This window comes from Pleurodeles waltl, chromosome 5 (genome assembly GCF_031143425.1).
Source record: "Pleurodeles waltl isolate 20211129_DDA chromosome 5, aPleWal1.hap1.20221129, whole genome shotgun sequence".
In the NCBI taxonomy this organism is placed as follows: domain Eukaryota; kingdom Metazoa; phylum Chordata; class Amphibia; order Caudata; family Salamandridae; genus Pleurodeles; species Pleurodeles waltl.
The window spans coordinates 1764596240-1764614853 of NC_090444.1; the positions used below are offsets into that span (position 1 = coordinate 1764596240).

General features: G+C 44.8%; 1 protein-coding gene across 2 annotated transcripts in view; it reads left to right on the plus strand.

Moving 5' to 3' along the window:
• Positions 1-18614, plus strand: part of LIN9 (lin-9 DREAM MuvB core complex component) — a 328489-nt gene that overhangs the window by 173348 nt on the left and 136527 nt on the right. The window contains exon 10 of one of the 2 annotated variants that reach the window (XM_069236171.1): positions 3192-3293. The exons of the other annotated variant lie outside the window; for it this stretch is intronic. Within the exon in view, the coding sequence (XP_069092272.1) occupies positions 3192-3293 (102 nt within the window). The remainder of the gene's footprint in view (positions 1-3191; positions 3294-18614) is intronic. 2 annotated transcript variants of the gene reach the window in all.

Sequence of the window (18614 nt, forward strand, 5' to 3'; positions counted from 1 at the left end):
AGAACAGAGTATCCATTACTTTGGTGCAGTACTAGACACAGAAAAAAATAAAAGTGGCGCTTTCTCAGGAGGGATTTATACCTATCTGCCAGAAATGAAATAAACTCTGGATGACTGTCTCCTTCTGGGTTCTATTGCTTCATGAATCTCACTTGTCTGAGAAGCAAGACTGTATATGTATAGGACGTCCTAAGTGTGAGGGATATGTCCAGACATGGGTGCTGTGCTCACTGTGCCACTGGAACCAAGCTACACCCAGCTGAAGTGCACCAATCCTGTCTGGAGTTGCTTGCGTTCCGGTTCTGGCAGAGCCTGGCCGGACAGTTTAGGTTCAACTTCCCTATTGGAGCAGGATCAAAACTGTTCTGCATATGGCTGGTTCCAAACTGAGATGAGATGGTGTGTAAAATAATGATGGCATGTGATGCACCCCCAGAGTAATTACTAGTGGCTGAGATTAATTCAAGCATTATACCCATCTCTTTTTTAGCATATTCTAGTGGAGTTTTTAGAGGATCAGCGAAATGATGCAATCGGGATAACTAAGTTCAGTAGGCTTCAGACGTTTTGTAGTCACTTCATTTATGGTGCAGAAGGACGAATCTCCTGATAGGAATTATATTTTGCCCCCTGGCACCTACTCAGACATTGGAAGACTACTCTGTCAGTTCTGAGGAGCTCAACTCTTCTGTCACAACACATGGGTTGTGCTCGCCTGGGGAAAAAGGCTTTTACACCAACAGATTGGTATTGTGAGCAGTTCACCGGGCTCTGAGGTAACTTCCTGTCAGGGATCAACACTGGACCTCTTCTGCAGCAGATGGATAACCTATCCACCATATTCTTCTTGAACAAACATTGAGGGACTGGGTTTAGGGTGCACTCTCTAAAAGCTCATACTATTGTCATTGATGCATTTGCCTGACCTCTGTTCCCCTAACATGGGTGCAGAATACAAAGGCAGTGGAACTGAGCTGAAGGGGTTTTAAATAACGAAGTTGTGGTAGACATCTGCTTTTGCTAGGGTGATCTAGAAATAGACCTTTTTGGTACAGAAGAAAACATGGAATGCCCTTATTGTGGCTCCAAATTTCCAGACTATAATCTTTGTGTAATGCTCTTTTGATGTTAATATAGTTCAACAGGATTTCTCTGTGCTTTTCTCAGACACCTCTTCTCATTAGTGTGATCACCAAGTTCAGTTTCAGCATCGCGAAGATGAAACTCTGGCATGGATTGGCCTGTCAGTGATGACTGTTTTCCAGATGTTCCACTTGACTGCTAATCATGCCATATCTGCTTTCTGGGATGCCTGCCCACCTCAGCCTTCCAGGACTGAACTTATTTGTTTTAATTTTTTTTTTTTAGCTAACCGATTTAGTTTTTTTCAAATTTATTTTAATATGGTAATACAGATGCCAATCAACTGTTTTCTTTACCAGGGTTCTAACGCAACAAGCGTGCAAGTATACAGTTAACAAAACACCCTTTCAGTCAGTGTCCAGGCTCCTCTGCAGCAAAGACTTTTCATGTAGACAAATTGAAACGGGCAGTTGCCACACATCAGTGAGCCTACATAAGTCTCAATCACATAGCCGTGATGTAGGCTTGAAGTGTTAGAACAATAAGAAGAGAAACAAAGAATGGTTATAAGATGTATAAACTGGTGAGAATAAGGATGCAGGGTAAAGACCAGGGATGTCATGGTGGTAGTCTTCCCTGTCTTTCATTGTGGAATACGTTGTGCTTCACTTGTCTGACTGTCTCTTGAGGTCTTGTACTTCGGCAACCTGATGTTGTAGAATGACCTCATGGCCGTGAGTGAGGCAAAATACCCTTGCACAAAGTCTTGGTATGTGTTGAATGGAACAGGTCCTGCGTCTGATGTATCAGCGGGAACGTGTACCCAACAATGTGCCAGGAAGAGGCAGTATTGCCATATCTTGCTAGATTATAATTTTCTTCCGTTACAAAGTAGTGGTTTGTCATCACCGCTTATCTTTAAGACCCCTTCTCAAGGATCTTCACTATTCTAGTAATTAAGAATTTTCTTAAGGTGTTCCCTCCAGTTAGAAGACCTTTTCCGCCGTGGGAATTAAATTCTCTTTTGACTCTGAGCACAAAGTGGACTTGCATCTTTTTTGGAAAGTTGCCTTTTCACTAGCTATTGCATCTGCGAAAATGGCCAATGGCATTTTTGCTCTGTGTACTGTTGAACTGTACATGGCGTTCCATGGTAACTCAGTATTAAGAAGAAAAGTGGTGAAAAAGGAAAATTTGCTTGTATTTCTAGTTCTTGACCATGTATATTTTCCTCTGAATTTGTGAGATCTCCACACATTTCCCCACATTTTGGATGACCGATTTTGAACAGTTATCAGAATATAGGTGACTACCCAAAATTCTCAGTCTTCTGCTGGGTATGTTGGTATGATGTAGCTTCCGAGATTCCTATTGGGCCAGCATTTTCTTTTTTTTGGAATGTGTGTAGTCTTTTAATTAGGTCGCCATTCTTGCTTTCTTTTTTCATTATTTCCCTCTTTTTTTCAGAGTGGTGTTTTCAGATAAATATAGTGCGTATAGCAAATTGTTTGTCTTAAAACAAAGCAAGACTTATTTGGAATATTTTCTGTTTATTTGGGTAATTGGAAAACATTAAAAAAAAATCTTAGTTGTGTTCCAGGTTCTCGCTTATGTGTGACAATATTCTACCTTTAAGAATTTCAGAGGTCATGCTCATGGTAAAGAACTAGGATTACAAATAAGTAACCTTTCCATCTTTTGGTCATAGGGTACCTGGTTGGGATAAGGCCGTGGTTACTGTCCATTTTAATGCGAGCGAAACGTTTATTGCAAATAAACCCCTTATACTGCCTGTGACTGCAGGATACTTTTTTCGTTTTCCATGGGAGATCGTCAACTGTTGTTGCCTATTTTGTGTCTACTTGTGTTAGGAAAGTTTTGTGCTAATGGTGTACCTGTTCTTTGTGGGTTATTCCGCAACAGCTGAAGCGTATATACTCTTCTGTGTCCTTTAATGAAGCTTAAGAAAAACATTTCACTATACAAATTTCAAAATTGATGGGCATGTACAGCGCTTGCTTTTACTGTGCCCTTATAGAGAATCTAAGAATATTGCTTGGACTGAACACAGGAAAAAGTTGTATAAGTCTTGCTTTCTTCTTGTGTAGGACAGTGACCCTTTGTTAGGGCAGTCTCCATGGAAACTTCCAACTTCTTCTTCAGACAGTGAAACAATAGGTGGTTTTCCAGTAGAGTTTCTTATCCAGGTGGTGAGTGTTAATAATTTATTTTGTTTTTCATTAAGTAAACAGTAATTGTAAAGTGGTTTCTTGCTCTTCCAGTTACTTTGTGTTTTTTGGGCATGTTTTTGTTTTCCAAAATATTTATTATTTCAGTGTTCCGAAGGCACCTTGCAATGTAAGTAGTTATTTAGGCTGCTCAAAATGTCAGGGGTTTATCAATGCTGCTGGAAATTTCCTCACATGATGGGTCTTATGTTGGAAGAAAAGTGTTTTATTACTTCTTGTGGTGGTGGTGTTTTTTTGTTGTTGTTTTTTTTGTTTGTTTTTTTGTACATTTTATTCTTCATGAAAAACAGTACAACAGCGTTCACATAACATTAATGATGTAGCTGCTTGAATTAATTTTATGTGATTATAATTTAAATGTTATTCTATCTATATATGGTTAAGATTACTCAAGGATGACCATAGTTATAAAAAGTTCAGACCACAAGTTTAACCAGGGTAGTACTTGTCTGTTTTGTTTTGTGTAAAAACAAAGATTATATTATAGATGGCGGTGAAGTATCAAATAATCTCAAAGACAGAAACCTTTTCAGTAAGATAGTTATTTGACCAAAGTGAAATTGCCAGTTCTTAGATCTGTGCAATCTATGATCCAGACACTAACAAGTGCATATGGCAGAGATTAAAATAGACTTCAACAAACCCATCCCTCGGTAAATAAAATAGATACGGATTCACATTATTCCTATCCCTGGTGAGGCCTGGTTAAACAGACACCTGCTTAGAAATAACACAAACAACATAAAACACGACCAGGATGTCTAGTACAGACATGGCATCCCTACAGATTCAAAGAACAAAACTAAAACCGGTGCAGAGACGTGGGGAAATATCCAGGTGATGACCGGCAGTTGAGCAGTGGAACCTTACCAGCAGACAACTATTGATATTGCTTAAAAACCCTGGAGAAAAGGATTACAAATTACCCAACAGAACCAAAATAATAGAAAATAGTTTGCCCCTGTCCCTGCACTACAAACAAAGAACTACCAATACAAGCCTCAGGAGGTGAGATTGCTTTTACATTACAATTAAAATAAAACACTCCATGAATCTGCAAAGATATATTTATACGCTTGAATGTCACGTCTGATTATGAAACACAACACTAAAATTGTCCATCTTCAGATAGAAAAATATAAATAATAACTTAGCAGAGAAAACATTCTTGATGATATTTGTGGGGAACACAGGCCTCAGATAATCAGAAATAACACTAGACCTGCAGGTCTAGTGACTTATATAATTTCTGGACCTAACTGTAATGCTTGGGAACCATACAGTGGCCTCAGATTTTGATTATGGGCAAATATTTTATTTCACCAAGCCACTTTTTTCTTTATATGAGAGCACCTTTGAATATGTGTGTTCAGTGTGTCTGCTGTACCAAAAACCTTTGTTTGATTTAATAGACTAAACCTTTTCTCCGTGTAAAAATAGGGTACACATGACCCCTGACTTGCCTCTTACTATTCTAGCACAATTATCATCAGAACGAGGACAGGAATGTTTCTCAGTTCATGTTTTAAAACGCTCACTTTTACTAAATATAAAACTAAGTGATGTGGTAACACACTGTCATTTATAGTCGGCACATTTTTCATTGACAGGGCCACTAGGTTTCCCACTGGCGAGCAGGTTTACTGATACAACTGTATATAGTACAAACAGTGTTCAGATTTAAGGTTTCTGCAAATATTTATCATTTGCACATCACCAAGTAAAGTGTTCTGATTTCTTTTAATGCTATTAAAATCTGTTTCCATCACACTTCTTAATTACAAAAATGTGATTTCCTAATTGCTGATATGTTTTGGAATCTGTTATTTTGGAAGTCATTTAAATATTGTTAGAAAAATAACTGACATCTTACAGCCTTTCATTTCACAACGATTGCATAGTAGACTTTACAAAATCCTTTCACTTTGCAGTCAGAGAAGGAAAAAGCACCATCTCCAGGACAAAATAAGCAGTAATTTGTAAGAAGACATAAACTGGCATTGACCTCTGTCTCTGAACACTAAGCAATTGTGACAAGATAAAAACAAGATTTATAGGCATCTTTATTGCTCATTCACCTTCTGAATGAACAGAACACCTGTTTTTTTTATTTTTTTTATTACATTTTTTATTAAGGAAGAGTATAGGGCGGTACAGGCTATACATAAACATAGCTTCAAAGCTCCACTTTACAACAAATAATTTCACAATGAGTATATGGGTGTGTACAATCTAATGGATATTCTGAGTAGTAAGTGATAGGGTAATGGGTAGGAGGTTGGGGAATGGATAGGGAGAGAGGGTGGGGAATAGGAGAAAGAGTAACCAGGGGAAAGGGGAGTAGGGGAGAGGGAGGTAGGGTGGAAAAAAGGGGGAAAGGGAGAATTAGATGGGGTGACGGGAGGGGAGGGGAGCCTTAGGGTCATATTTCGAGATTATTAAGTGTTCCGGTTATTCCCTGTCCGGTGTGGGTTATCGTGTAGTGTTGTGTAAAATGATATGTATGTCTAGATAGTTTTAATATGGAGTATTGGTTCCTGTGCGTGGGGAAGGATAATGCTGGGGGGGAGTGAGCAGAGGGATATCTGTGTGGACATAGGTTTAAATGTGTAAGGGGTCAAAACCTTTCTAATTGCATTAGATGTTCAGGCACTGATCGGGTGGGATGGAAGGGAGTAAGTCGTCTAGTGCGTAGTTAAACGGACCGGGATGAGGGTTGCTTTCCAAAGCAGATAGTCTAGGGAATAGAGGAAAGGGATAGAAAGACAGGGAGGGGGAGGGAGGAAGAAGGAGGGGGTCCTGGAATATCGACTGCTGTCCACTAACATTCTACCAGCTGCCTCATGATCCTGTCAGGAAGGGGCTCCAGATTTCCGTGAATAGAGCCGCTTGGTCCTGTAGGTTGTAGATTGCGCGCTCATGAGTGGCAGTTTGAAACATGGCTATCATCCATTCTGCTGGCGTTGGGGCGATGCTAGACCTCCAGTGTCGGAGTATGCAGATTTTGGCTGTGGCAATTGCCGTATGGAGCAGCCGTTTGTGGGGTCGTGATAGGTAGGGGTACGGGCGCATATCATGTAGAAGAATGAGTGATGGCGGTGTCGGGTTTGGTATCAGTATGGAGTCCGCAAGTGTATGGCGCACGGTGTCCCATAAGGGTTGTATCATCGGGCAGTGGCATAGAATATGAAGTAGGTCACAGTGGAGGTCTGCGCATCGCCAGCACTTCGCGTGTGGCATCAGGCCTGTCTTGAAGAGTTTTATGGGGGTCCAATACCAATCTTGGAGGATTTTGAATAGACAGAATTTCAGACGGGCCTTGCGGACCCCCCTATCAAGTGCCTCAATTATGTCCGGCCACTCTTCTTCAGTGTAGGCTATCTCTAGTCGTTCTTGCCACTTTAGGTGGTTTGTTATCTCTGCATATAGGCCGGCCATAACACCTCTGTGTCGACCCCACATCTGCAGGTAATTGACAATGGGTGAAGTCTTGATCGTCCACGGGGGAGTTCCTAGGGCCCTGCACATGAAGTGCTTAAGCTGTATATATTGCCACTCTTGATTATTGTGGATGCCGAATTCTTCCCGTAGGGAGTCAAAGGTTCGAAGGCGATCGCCATCCACTATTTGGGATATATTGTGGTTTCCTGCAGTGCTCCATTGGGGCCACTTAAGGATGTTTCCTCCTATTATTATGCATTTATTTCCTGCCATAGGGGCCTGGGCATGTAGGAAGGATGTATGCCCAATAGGCGGTGAACTCTGCGCCATGCTGCCTTTGTGGCCGTGAGGATAGGGTTGGACGAATGGGGATAATCAGTGTATATCCCTCCTAGCTCTGCGTGCTGTCCCCGCAGGAGATTCTCCGTAGTTACCCATTGTGGGGCGTCCGGGGTACCTGGTAGTGTGTAGGCTAGTTGCGATAGTTGTAGGGCTAAAGAATATTGTTCTACTGAGGGTAGAGCTAATCCTCCATAGGGTCGTTGTGCCAATATTGTTGCAGGATTCAGTCTTGGGCGTGTAGTGCCCCAGATGAAAGACCTTATTGAGGTATCGATCATTCAGAGGAGGGAGAGAGGTACCTGCAAAGGGAGCATACCTAGTACATATGTGAAGCGCGTCAGGGTAACCATCCTGACCGCCTGTGTCCTGCCCCACATGGATAAGCCAAGTAGTGACCACTTGGCGAAGTTCTTTTTCATCCGGGAAATAAGAAGGTCAAGGTTGTCCCTGACCATGCGTTCCAGGCCTCGTTTGATATACGTTCCTAGATATTTAAGGCGAGTCGGGGTCCATTTGAAGGGAGGCCATGGATTGCGGCCCTCGTTGTTACGTGAGATTGAGGCAGCGATTCGCTCTTGTCCCAGTTTACCCGGTATCCGGATAGGGGCGCGAAGCCCTCTATGATAGAGAGCAGTGATGGCAACGATCTTTCCAGGTCGGACAGGGTTAATTGGATATCGTCTGCTTATAGGTACATTTTGGAGGAGCCCCCTAGTAGAGGGATACCTTTTATCTGTTGGGAATTCCATATAGTTGCTGCCAGAGGTTCCATTGCTAGTAGAAATAAGAGCGGTGAAAGGGGGCAGCCCTGTCGGGTGCCTCTTCCGATGGGGAATGGGACTGACAGAAAGCCCCCGCAGTTAACTTGTGCCTTGGGGTGGTCATACAGTAATTGAACTTTGGAGATAAATTGGTCTCCGAGGCCTAAGTGTTTCATGGTGGTAAATAGGTAGGGCCATTCGATACGATCGAATGCTTTCTCCACCTCGAGGGATAGGGCCAGGGCTTCCTCTGGTAGGTGTAGTGATTCGAGTAGTGTATGACATAGGATGCGAATATGATTTCTGGAGGTGCTACCCGGTACAACTCCCACCTGAGTGTTGTGGATCAAGGACGGTATCACTTTACATAGGCGTGCTGCTAGGATGCTGGCTAGTAGTTTGACATCTACGTTCAAGAGGGAGATAGGGCGATAGCTGCCACAAAGTAGGGGATCTCTCCCTGGCTTAGGCAGGACGACAATTGTGGCTTCGTTGGATAGGGCGCCCAAAGAACCCTCCTGGCATGCCTCCGTAAGTGCCTCATGCACTGCTGTGATTGCCTCTTCTCCTGCCCATCTATAAAATTCCGCAGGGAATCCGTCCTCTCCTGGGGATTTATGGTAGGGGAGGTTTGCAATAACTTGCATTATTTCTTCCCTGCTTATATCGCCCTCTAGGAGAGCTCGGCCGGCCTCCGATAGACAGGGTATTTTGGCCGCGGTGAGAAATGCCTCAGTCCGTGCGTGGTCAGTCGTTATTTCAGGAGTGTAAAGATGCTGATAGTATGTAGCAAATTTGTTCACAATGTCTTGCAGGTGGGTCAATACCACTCCTGAGGAGGACGTTATGGCCGGTATAGCGGAGGCAGCTTCTCTCTGCCGGAGGTGTCCAGCCTTCTCTCCTTGCTCGTAGTGGCGACCGCGTAGTCTTTGCAACGCGTATTCTGCCTGCGTTGTATAAAGCTCATTGTGTGCCATTCGGGCCTGTTCGAGTGAGCGGCGTAACTCGGGGGACGGCTGGGCGGTATATTGTTTGGTGAGGCTCTGAATCGCGTTTTCTAAGGTGCGTTGACGGGCCTCCTTGTCTCTATTAGCTAGTGCCACATCATGCATCATATTCCCTCTCAAAGTAGCCTTTGCCGCTGCCCATAGCACCCGTTTGGAAGCCACAGTACCCGTGTTTTCAGCCATATATGTAGATATGTGGGTCTTAAGTTGTTCTTTCCCTTGGGGAGAGCGGTATCTGTGTATAGCAAAACGCCATGGTTTACGACCAGTAGAGGCTAAACCTGCTTGGATCAAGAGTAGGATCGGGGAATGGTCTGAGAGTCCGCTATCTAGGATACTAGTGTTTTGTATTTGGGGGATTATGGTGTGTGATACAAAAAAATAATCCAGGCGTGATTGAGTGCCGTGAACAGATGATAGGAAGGTGTATTCCTTGTCCTGTGGATATTAGTCTCCAACAGTCGACTAAACCTGCATCCTTAGTTAGGTCCGCCAGTAATGCCCTATCGTGGTTATTACCCACGTCAATGGGGCCTGTCCTGTCCAGTATGGCATCTCGAGCGAGGTTCCAGTCTCCCCCTATAATGTAGCGGGCGGTTCCGATTTTGGTCAGTAGGCGATTTAGTTGTAGGAAAAAGGAGCGCTTTGTGCCGGTTGGTGCATAGACAGAGCCAACGCATAGGAAGATATTTCCTATTTTTAATTTAGCTAATATATATCTCCCTTCTGTGTCGTTCCATGTTTTAATGATCGTAACCGGGAGGGATTTGCGTATTCGAATCGCTACGCCACATTTACGAGACGTGCCACCCCCGGTTTCCTGGCCCGTTGGGCAGCAGCTAAAGGCGACCCTTCCTATCCAGTCACGTCTGAGTTTACTGGACTCTGGATTATCAAGGTGCGGCTCTTGGATCAGGGCTATGTCCTCTCTTTTGGATTGGGGATAGGAGAAAATCTTTTTCCATTTAATGTAGCTCGTCATGCCATGAACATTCCAGGAAAGGATTCGTAGTGGGTGCGTCATGTGGGAGGCGTTCCCTGACATGCTAAGTGGTAGAGCGAGATCTCAGCGATCCTGTGGGTAGCAGCCGTAAGAGGGGGGGAAAGGTGTTTCGGTCGTTGGGGTGGGGGCTATGCTCATTGTAATGTGGTATGTTGGAGGGGGGGCTGGGGGCAGCTGGTGGGGGTCGGATACTCCAGCAGAAGGAAGGGGAGAGCGGAGACAAGGAAGGTTAAGTAAGGGAGAAAAGATAGAAGATAAAAAATAAAAAGCCACGGATGCGTTGTGGAGGAAGCCTGAGGAGGGGCAGTAGCCATGTTAGTAGTAATGTTTGGGGTTTACTGTCCTGAGTGGGAGGGAGGGAAATCGGGGGGGGTGGGGGGAGGATAATGTGTAAGCAGTGGAGAGAGCTTGGTTTATAAATATCTTTATTTTACTGGAGATTTAACATCGTGGTTAGTATGGTGGTGGTAGGGAAAAGGCTTGCTCTTGTATATGGGAGGAGGTCTGTCTGGTGACGGGCGGTATGTAATATAATGTCTCGCATGGTTGGCATACTCCCACGTATAGGGTTGTAGGCGGCTTATATGCTTGGTTAGTGCCATCATGTTGGATTCTGCGTTATGGGGGTGCTGTGGTAAAGGGGGAAAGGTTAGGGGTTAGGGTTTGTTGGGGGGGGGGGGACGAGTTTGTAGAGGCAGAGGGAAAGGGCCAGGGAGATGAAAGGGAAGGGGGGGGAAGATAAGGCCAGGAGGGGAGGAGGGGGGTATAGGACAGCGGGGCCGGGCGAAAATTATGGGATATATTTGCACATAGCCATTTAGATACTTCCATACTTATATAATATCACTGCAACATATAACATAATATCACTATAACCTGTTAATTCTTATAACATAATATAACATAATTCCCTGCCATATGATTGTGTTATTGTCTATTAGGTTGTGTATCATAGAAGATATCTCAGAGTAGATAGCGAGAGTTAAGGAGTCCTGGTCTATGTGTAACCAGCGTGAGCTTCTTACTACAACGTATGTGCCTTGTATTGTATTATTGCGTCATAATACTGTAAAGTACATTAAGGGGTTGTCAATTTGTTGGCTAATCAAGTGGTACGATCATGGTCGGACGAGACCCTATTTTGCGTGGGAGTTGCGTGTGTCAGCGGGGGTTAATCTAAGTACAGTTATGCGTGCTCAATATAAGCTATTTATAATTTATATTATGGTACTGCGGTTTGCTGCATTACGTTATAAAGAATAGGGGTGTGTTAGTCGCCTGTTGGAGTGTCAACAGTTATAAGGGGAGTGTAGATTGCATGGCTGGGTGATTGGTCTACTGTCTATCTGTGGGGGCAGATGCAGTCATGTATGCATGACAAGACTGCGTTGCACCGGAAGGAAGCTTTAGGATGTACGTGTATGTGTTCATTTATTTGTTATGCTTCCGGTGTTGTATAGGATAACTGCATGTCTCTGTGGTATGATATCCCCTATGGCAGGTGTTCATGCCGTACTGTCACCCTGTTGAGTATTAGGGTTTGTGTCCATGTGCATAGCTTAGTTTATTTTTATTTTGGCTTCTGTGTGAAAGATGGGGGTTAACGGGGTCTGGCGGAAGAGTTTATCAATATGGATTACATGTTAGGTCAGGTGTAGCTGTGTTGCATTATTGCTGCAGAATGTTCTGTAGTACGGTAAGGGGAGTGCCAACTTATTTACTAGATATGTGGTTACGCCCTTATAGAGCGGAGCCCTGACGTATGTGCAACCTATGGAAGTCGATAAGATCTAATATGTGTACCTTGTACCATGTAACAAACAGCCCACGCCGTACTGTTACAGTATAGAACCTCATATCACTTTGTAGAGGGTATAAGCATATTAATCGTCTATTATTGAAAATGATATTAACAGCTATAAGGTAAACACAAATGCAAGATCCGAATGTGTACTCATCCGTCCATGGGGTTGTCAACGATCGTACTTCAGTGTTTTCGTAATTGTCTCATATATGCACTGCAGTAGGTCGCCATCTCAGAGGGATAAGGTTGTTGGTTTCGGGGGTGAGCGAGATTTATCTCTCTCTGATAGCTGGGTGTGAACTGCCACGGCATGTAGGACCTGGCCCCTATCATTGTGCGATCTGGCTAGTCTCTCTAGATCCCTGCCCCTTTGACAGGTGTCGGTGTCATATTGGGTTGTGCTTCGTTCTCCAGACCTGGGGGTAAAGTGCCATTGCCCTCGTCGTCCCCTGAGACATCTAGTGGGCGGCTTGTGCTGATAGAGTCCATGGGCTGATGTTGAAAAGAGTTGAGGAAGAGTTTCAATTCTTCGGGTTATAAAAGTCCTTGGATACTCCGTTTTTGATGACCCACATTCTTGCAGGATCAAAAAGGCCGTATTTCATCTCTAGTTGGCGAAGTCGGGGTCTTAAAGCTAGGAAGGCCTTCCTGCGTTCATTGGTGTCTTTAGAGTAGTCAGCTGTTATTCGAATGTCATGTTGGCCTATGCGAAAAGGTCCGTGGTTGCGCGCTGCTTATAGTATATGTCGGGTCTGGTTGTGGTGTAGCAAACAAGCGATAATCGGGCGAGGCCTTAGAGATGTGTCGGAGCGTTTCGGGCCTACTCTATGTGCTCGTTGGAATTCCAGTGGTGGGTCAAAGTCCAATGAGGTAAATTTGGAAAGTGTAGAGCCCAGAAAGGCCTTATGTCTGTGCCTTCTTCATTTCCCGAATCCCAAGTAGGCGAATGTTGTCTCTTCGACTTCTGTCCTCCAAGTCTGTGAGTTTGCTCCTGAGGTAGAGAAGGTCCTGGTCTCTGTCCTGGGATGTGGCTATCTGCGTTTCCAGTGATCCCATACAATGTTCCAAACCTGTCACTCTAGATTGGAAGCCTGCAATGTCTGATTGCATGGATTTGGTTTCTAGCGTCAGTGAGGATATGGAAGCGTCCATTCCCTCTGTTCGACGGCTGACGGCGGTGATCTCGTGCAGTATCCATTCCATGGTTGTAGACTGTTCCTTGTCGGACATTGCGGTGGGCTGGATTGGGGGTGGTGATGCCGGGGGCCCTGTTGCCTTGGAAGTTGGTTGTTTATGGTGTAGCGCCTCTGAAAATAGTAGCTGCTGCGCCGGCTTACCAGTGGGTTTATGTTTTCGTTTGCTACCGGGCATCGCCTTGCCAGTTTGCGAGGGCTACCTGGTTGGGTCCGAGGTCTTCTTCGGGGTTCAGTAGGGGTAAAGGTTTACAAGTCAGTCGATCCTCGTCTCTGTTCCTTCTCCTTTCTGTTTTCGTTTGTTGTGGCTTGTTTTCTTATTTTCCCTCTGGTTTCTTTTCTTTCCTTTTTTTTTCCCCCACTTTATTTATACTGTCCCAGAGGCCGTTTCGGGGTGCGGCGATCCTCTGTTGTCAGGTAAGAGGATTATGGTGATAAGGGTACCGAGACAGTTACAGCAAATGTGAGGCTTGTTGTATTCCGGGGTATAGTTAAATCAGTGCCCGCTACTTGCTAGTAGGTTTTGTTACAGTTCGTTTTATCCCGTTAGAGGACACTCCTCCTGTTAAAATGGGCTGTGGGGAGAATGTTGGAGAAAGGAAGGCGAGTCCCTCTTTATGTTGTTTTACCACCAGTCCGTTGTAATTGGTGGTGTGTATTCCTGGGCTCCTTTTCTGTTGTCGCCGGGGCCCCACCGATGCCTGTAGGTGGTGACGGGGGCACTTGTTCCTGCTCCAGTGTCCGAGTGACTTGTTGGTGGAGCGGGGGGGGGGCGCGGAGATAGGCAATGGTATAGCCTGCTTCTTTGTTTTTTTTTTGGTTTTTCCCCCTTTCCTTCTCTTCCCCCCCCCTTTTTTTTAATTCTTCCTTCTTTTTATTCTTCTTTTCCCTTCTCCTTGTATGTATGTATTTGTTTGTTTATTTATTTATTCATTACCTCCTCCTCTTCCCCCCCATTCTATGAGGAGAGGGGAGAGGAGGGGTACCCCAGTTACTGGCTGCCCTTGTATTCTTCCTTCCTTCACTTTCGTTGTCATTCCTCGTTCCTCCCCGCCCCCCCTCCTGTTTCTCCCCTGGAGGGGGTTGGGGCGCGTTATCCAAGTGGAGGGCTGGATGGCAGATCGGTACAGCATCTCCCGCCGATGCTGGAGCGCGGGGAGCCCCACCTGCGATGCCGGACGCTGCGGTGTCGGGGAAGCCGCTCCGCCTCAAGCACGAGGGCACGGCTCCGCCCCCTCGGCAGGGCCTTTGTCGCTGAGGCGCACCGCGGGTCCTCCGGTGCTCCACAGCGAATCCCTCCACGGGGGCCGGAGGTCCGTGACGCTGGAAGGGTCCCCAAGGCCTTTCACATTGGAATTCTTTCGTCTTCGGAGGGCCGACGGCGGGGCTGGGGTAACGCGACTCAGCCAACCGGGTAGGCCTCTCCTTCCAAGACTCGCTGCAAGCCTTCAGGGTCTCGGTGGCAGGCCGTTCCTTCACGGATCAGGGGCTCGGTGGCATCAGAAGAGCTCGGACACCATACAGGGTGTTTGCCTCGGCAGCCACGGAGCCCCTGCCGCCTTCCCAGGAGCGCCGTAGCACGGAGCTCTAAACATAGGCGGCCATCTTCCTTCGTGGCCCGGCCACGCCCCCCAGAACACCTGTTCTTTCGTAGCTTAGCTCTCTTGCCAGAAAGGGGCAGTAGGCCCTAAAAAAGTTTGCTGTTATAAAATCTGACTTGCTATAGCAAGCGGACAAGTAAATATTTAGAGGCTTGGAATAAAACGGTATGCTTCAATTTAATGAACTATATTGGATGTCAAGAATTTGGCGCTACTACATCTTTCTTCCATCCTCCTTGTGAGCAGTATATAAAGGAATTCTCCATGAGCCCATGAACATTCCTCTAATAGTAGAAGAATTTTCATTGGAAAATGGTAGACCCACATTTCTAAAGAAACAGGACAGTCTACCATACACAGCCGCATGGGAGAACCAGAGCAGACACAATTGCATATACTTTCAGAGGGGCTGAATATAAAATGGCAACTAGAATTCTTCCCGTTGAAAGAGTGCAATGCTTGGACAAAGGAGCTGAAACAACCATTCATTACTGTCACAAGCATCATAAAGAACAATGGCAGTCCTGCAATAAGTACAACACAACCACTTAAAGGAAACACAAGACTAGAGAAGACCAGGTTGCACTCTAACTTCAAAGCACTCCTATAATAATTAAGAATGCTGTCTTCCCAAAACACTGTGAATCTGGACATCTTAGCCATATGCTAAAACACCTTAACAAATCAAAGCAGTCATGAGGCAGGAAGAACCACGACGACACAGAAGAGTGCTACAAGATCTGAAAAGTCATCTTTTCAACAATTTCTCAGATAAAAGGAGACCTAAATACAAAAAAGAGGGTATTCCATTCAGAGCTCTTCCACTTACAAGGACAGTCCATAGAATTTCATCATCCTTGCAGTCCACCAATGCTAGCATTTTGTGACACTTCTTATAACAACCTGGAATATGTTGTCTGCTCATATGCGATATCCCAGAATGAAAGCCTTGCGATGACCTTGGGTAATGGTTGTGACCTCTGATCACACTTTCCTTTTGTCTTTATCCATGACCTGTCCAATTTCTACTACTTTGTATGCTTTTCCTCCTGCTGCTGACCTTCTTGATGTCCCCATATGCTTTTTCCTTCTCTATTGTGGTTCAGTTCTATTCTGCCTGCTTCCGCACACTTTTCAGGGCCAGGGTAGATGGCCTTGCCTACAGTTCCTGTCATGGCTGTGGTGCCACCCTATTTGACCTCTTGCCTACTGGATACATTTCCATTTAAGGCAGAGGACCTAGAAGACTACATAGCTCACTATTAGCAGAGAGAGAGATTGTTGGGTTGCAATGTCTGTTTCATTTTGTGCTTGTGGGAATGGTGAGTGGGAGAGAGGCAGCCTTTCTTCCACTGACTGCGCCCTCTGGTCTGCTTGGCTAGGTTGCTACTATGTGAATGATAAGTTGGCAGAACTTCTGGCAGCCTGGCATCTCCAACTTAACGCAGCTGTCTCTCAGGCGCTGAAAGCCATGTGTGTCCCAGGATTTCATGCAGTTCTAGCTTTGCCTCTTCTTCCTCTTAACCATGCTATACCGGACCTTATTAGTTTTCTGTTCTTGGAAAGAGGCTGCTCTGTTGGAGCAGAGTTGGTGTTCTTTGCCCTTCCTCCCTTTGAATTTGCAGGACCTTCCTTACCTGACCACGTGATTTTGGAGGTTTCTGTTCCTTGTGCACTGCTTGGGGTGTCAGTGTGGAGTTGATGACCACCTGTTTTGGTGCTTGTTTGCCTTCCCCTGTCGGATCCTGTTCTGCAACTCTTTTCATAGGGTGCAATGCCACTGCTTTGCCAGAAATACTGGAACAGCAGATTCATTCAGCATAAGTATTCTTCACACAGGAAACTACCTAAATGAAAACAAGTGTTTAGTGCGTGGCTAGAAATTTAAAACTGAATTTGAAACGGAACCACCCTTGGCCATCGTTCCTTTCACATCTACACTTTTTGCATGTGCCATTTGATGTTTTACTTGTATCTTCTCCTTCTCGACAGGGCAGTCTCCTTGCTGTCTCTATCTCCCTTCCCACCTGTTGTAACCCTGTGTATTACTTTCTGCCCTAATGCCTACTAGACATTAAGTCCTGTTTCCTGTTATCTTTTGCACTGGACCCCCACACACGTTTGCTCCCTTTTTCCCTAGCTGTGTCAGGTCTGTATTCGTCCTTTTGTCCCTTGCTTACCCCTTGCTTTTACCCTTGCGTCTCCTGCCAATATTGATCCTTGAACCCTGTGTTGTGTCCTATGCCTTAAAACCTATTCTTCCTTCCTTGCCTCACTTCTTGCAGCTAACCATACTTGGACCACTATGGACTATGTAACTTACGCATTTTTAATATAGTCTTCCCTACATATTCTCCCCAGGCAATGCTTTTGAGCCCGCTTGATCTACCCCCACAAGTTCTGAGCCATATAGAGCCATGCTGTCTGTGCATCTGAGGTAGCTGTGCTGCCAGAAGAGTGGGTTGTGAGTTCTGGGTCACCTGAATGGATAACTCTTTTGAGGCCTGATCCTGCAAATTTGATAAAGCTGGAGATATATATAATTTTGCAGTCTTTTGGGTTTCACTTGACTGGCAACTCTGCTCTGTGAGGGCCAACGATATATGAAACCTGAGATACAATTCTGTTGTTTCACAGCGGACTCCTACAGGTTCTGGGAAACAATAAATACTTGTGCTTTTTAAATTTAGTGCCTACAAGATCTGCACAACCAAGTTTAACTCTGCTAAGTAATACCGTAATTATGACTTTGCCACCTGAGCTGTATTGTACAAACACTACCCAGATTTCCAAGCTTAACTCCTGAGGGGTAGGTCTGCTATCTAAAGGCAAAGCCTGCCGATCTGTGTAAACTAAAAGCTAGCTGTGCTGTCCAGGGTTTACAAGTATCTTTTATGTGTAACTGAAGTTATGTGTCTTCAGTCAGAAGCTGAAGACTGTAACATAGCAATGCTGTATGATGTTTGCCCGATGTTTGATCTCGAATGTTCTGTGTTACGTGAAGAATAAAAACGCTAGCTGAGTGCTCTGTCTGCAAATATTCTGTAGCCTAATAGATGGCTTTGTTGTGCAATGCCAAAGTAACTCTGTTTCACCTTCCTGTAACTTTGAAACAGGAGAGAGCCTGCATGTAGTGGCACAAAAAGTTTCACAATTGTTTTTTCTAGTCCTCAGAATGTTCTTGGTGTCCAACATCCTAGCACCTTCCCCTCTGCAATGGGCTAAAACATAGCACTGATAGATTTATTTTAAAAAGTGGGCAATGTTAAGGTGTGAACCTGAAGGGAAGTAAGAGAATGTCAGCTTGCAAACTATTACTCCTCCATGGTACTGCCTGTGCAATGTTCTATAACATACTCCTTTGAGAATCAGTTTTTGAGCCAGCCACCAGTTAAAAGTTAACCTACAGTTCTGTAATGTGAGGGATCCTATGGACTAGAATGCAGTGCCCCTAAAGGCAACTGTATAATAATTGGTTGTTCAGTATAAAAAGGTCAGTAGTCTTCTTTTCTGGTCTTGCTTCGAAGTTCACAAATTAAGTGAACACCTATAGCCTTGCAGCTTGTAAACCAACATTGCACTCTGACCTTCAGCTGCCTTTTTTATTTTTATTGCGTATAGTAGTTTTCACATTAATTCATATGTAATCTGATCCTAGTAAAGTGTGACTATGTTGAAGAGAAGAATGTCAGGTGTATATGTTGTGGTCAAGTTTCAAAGGGCTGTGACAACAAAACAATTCCCGGTGCTTAAAGCAGCTTTCTGATGGGTACTTCTCACATTGTGAATATTCCCCAGGCGTCCAAGTGGACACAGAAACTTTAAAGCAGGGCTCCTGGTAAATGTCATCATGGTTCTACGCACCAACAACGTTGCGTTCCGGAAGTGGCGCACGGAGCCACATATAAGTGCCACCCATGCATGCTGATGCCAGTTCCTTTCTTTATGCACCTTCAGACGTTGACCACAGCTACTCCTTAGTCGTTTCTTTTTAAAATGTATTGTTGTTGAATGTCATTCTTTTATATTGTATGCGTTGCTACTTACTAAATGTTTGAATGTCTTGGCACTGACGCAAGCTTGATTAAACTAAAATCTTAGCTATGCTGTAGGACATCTACTGCAGCAGG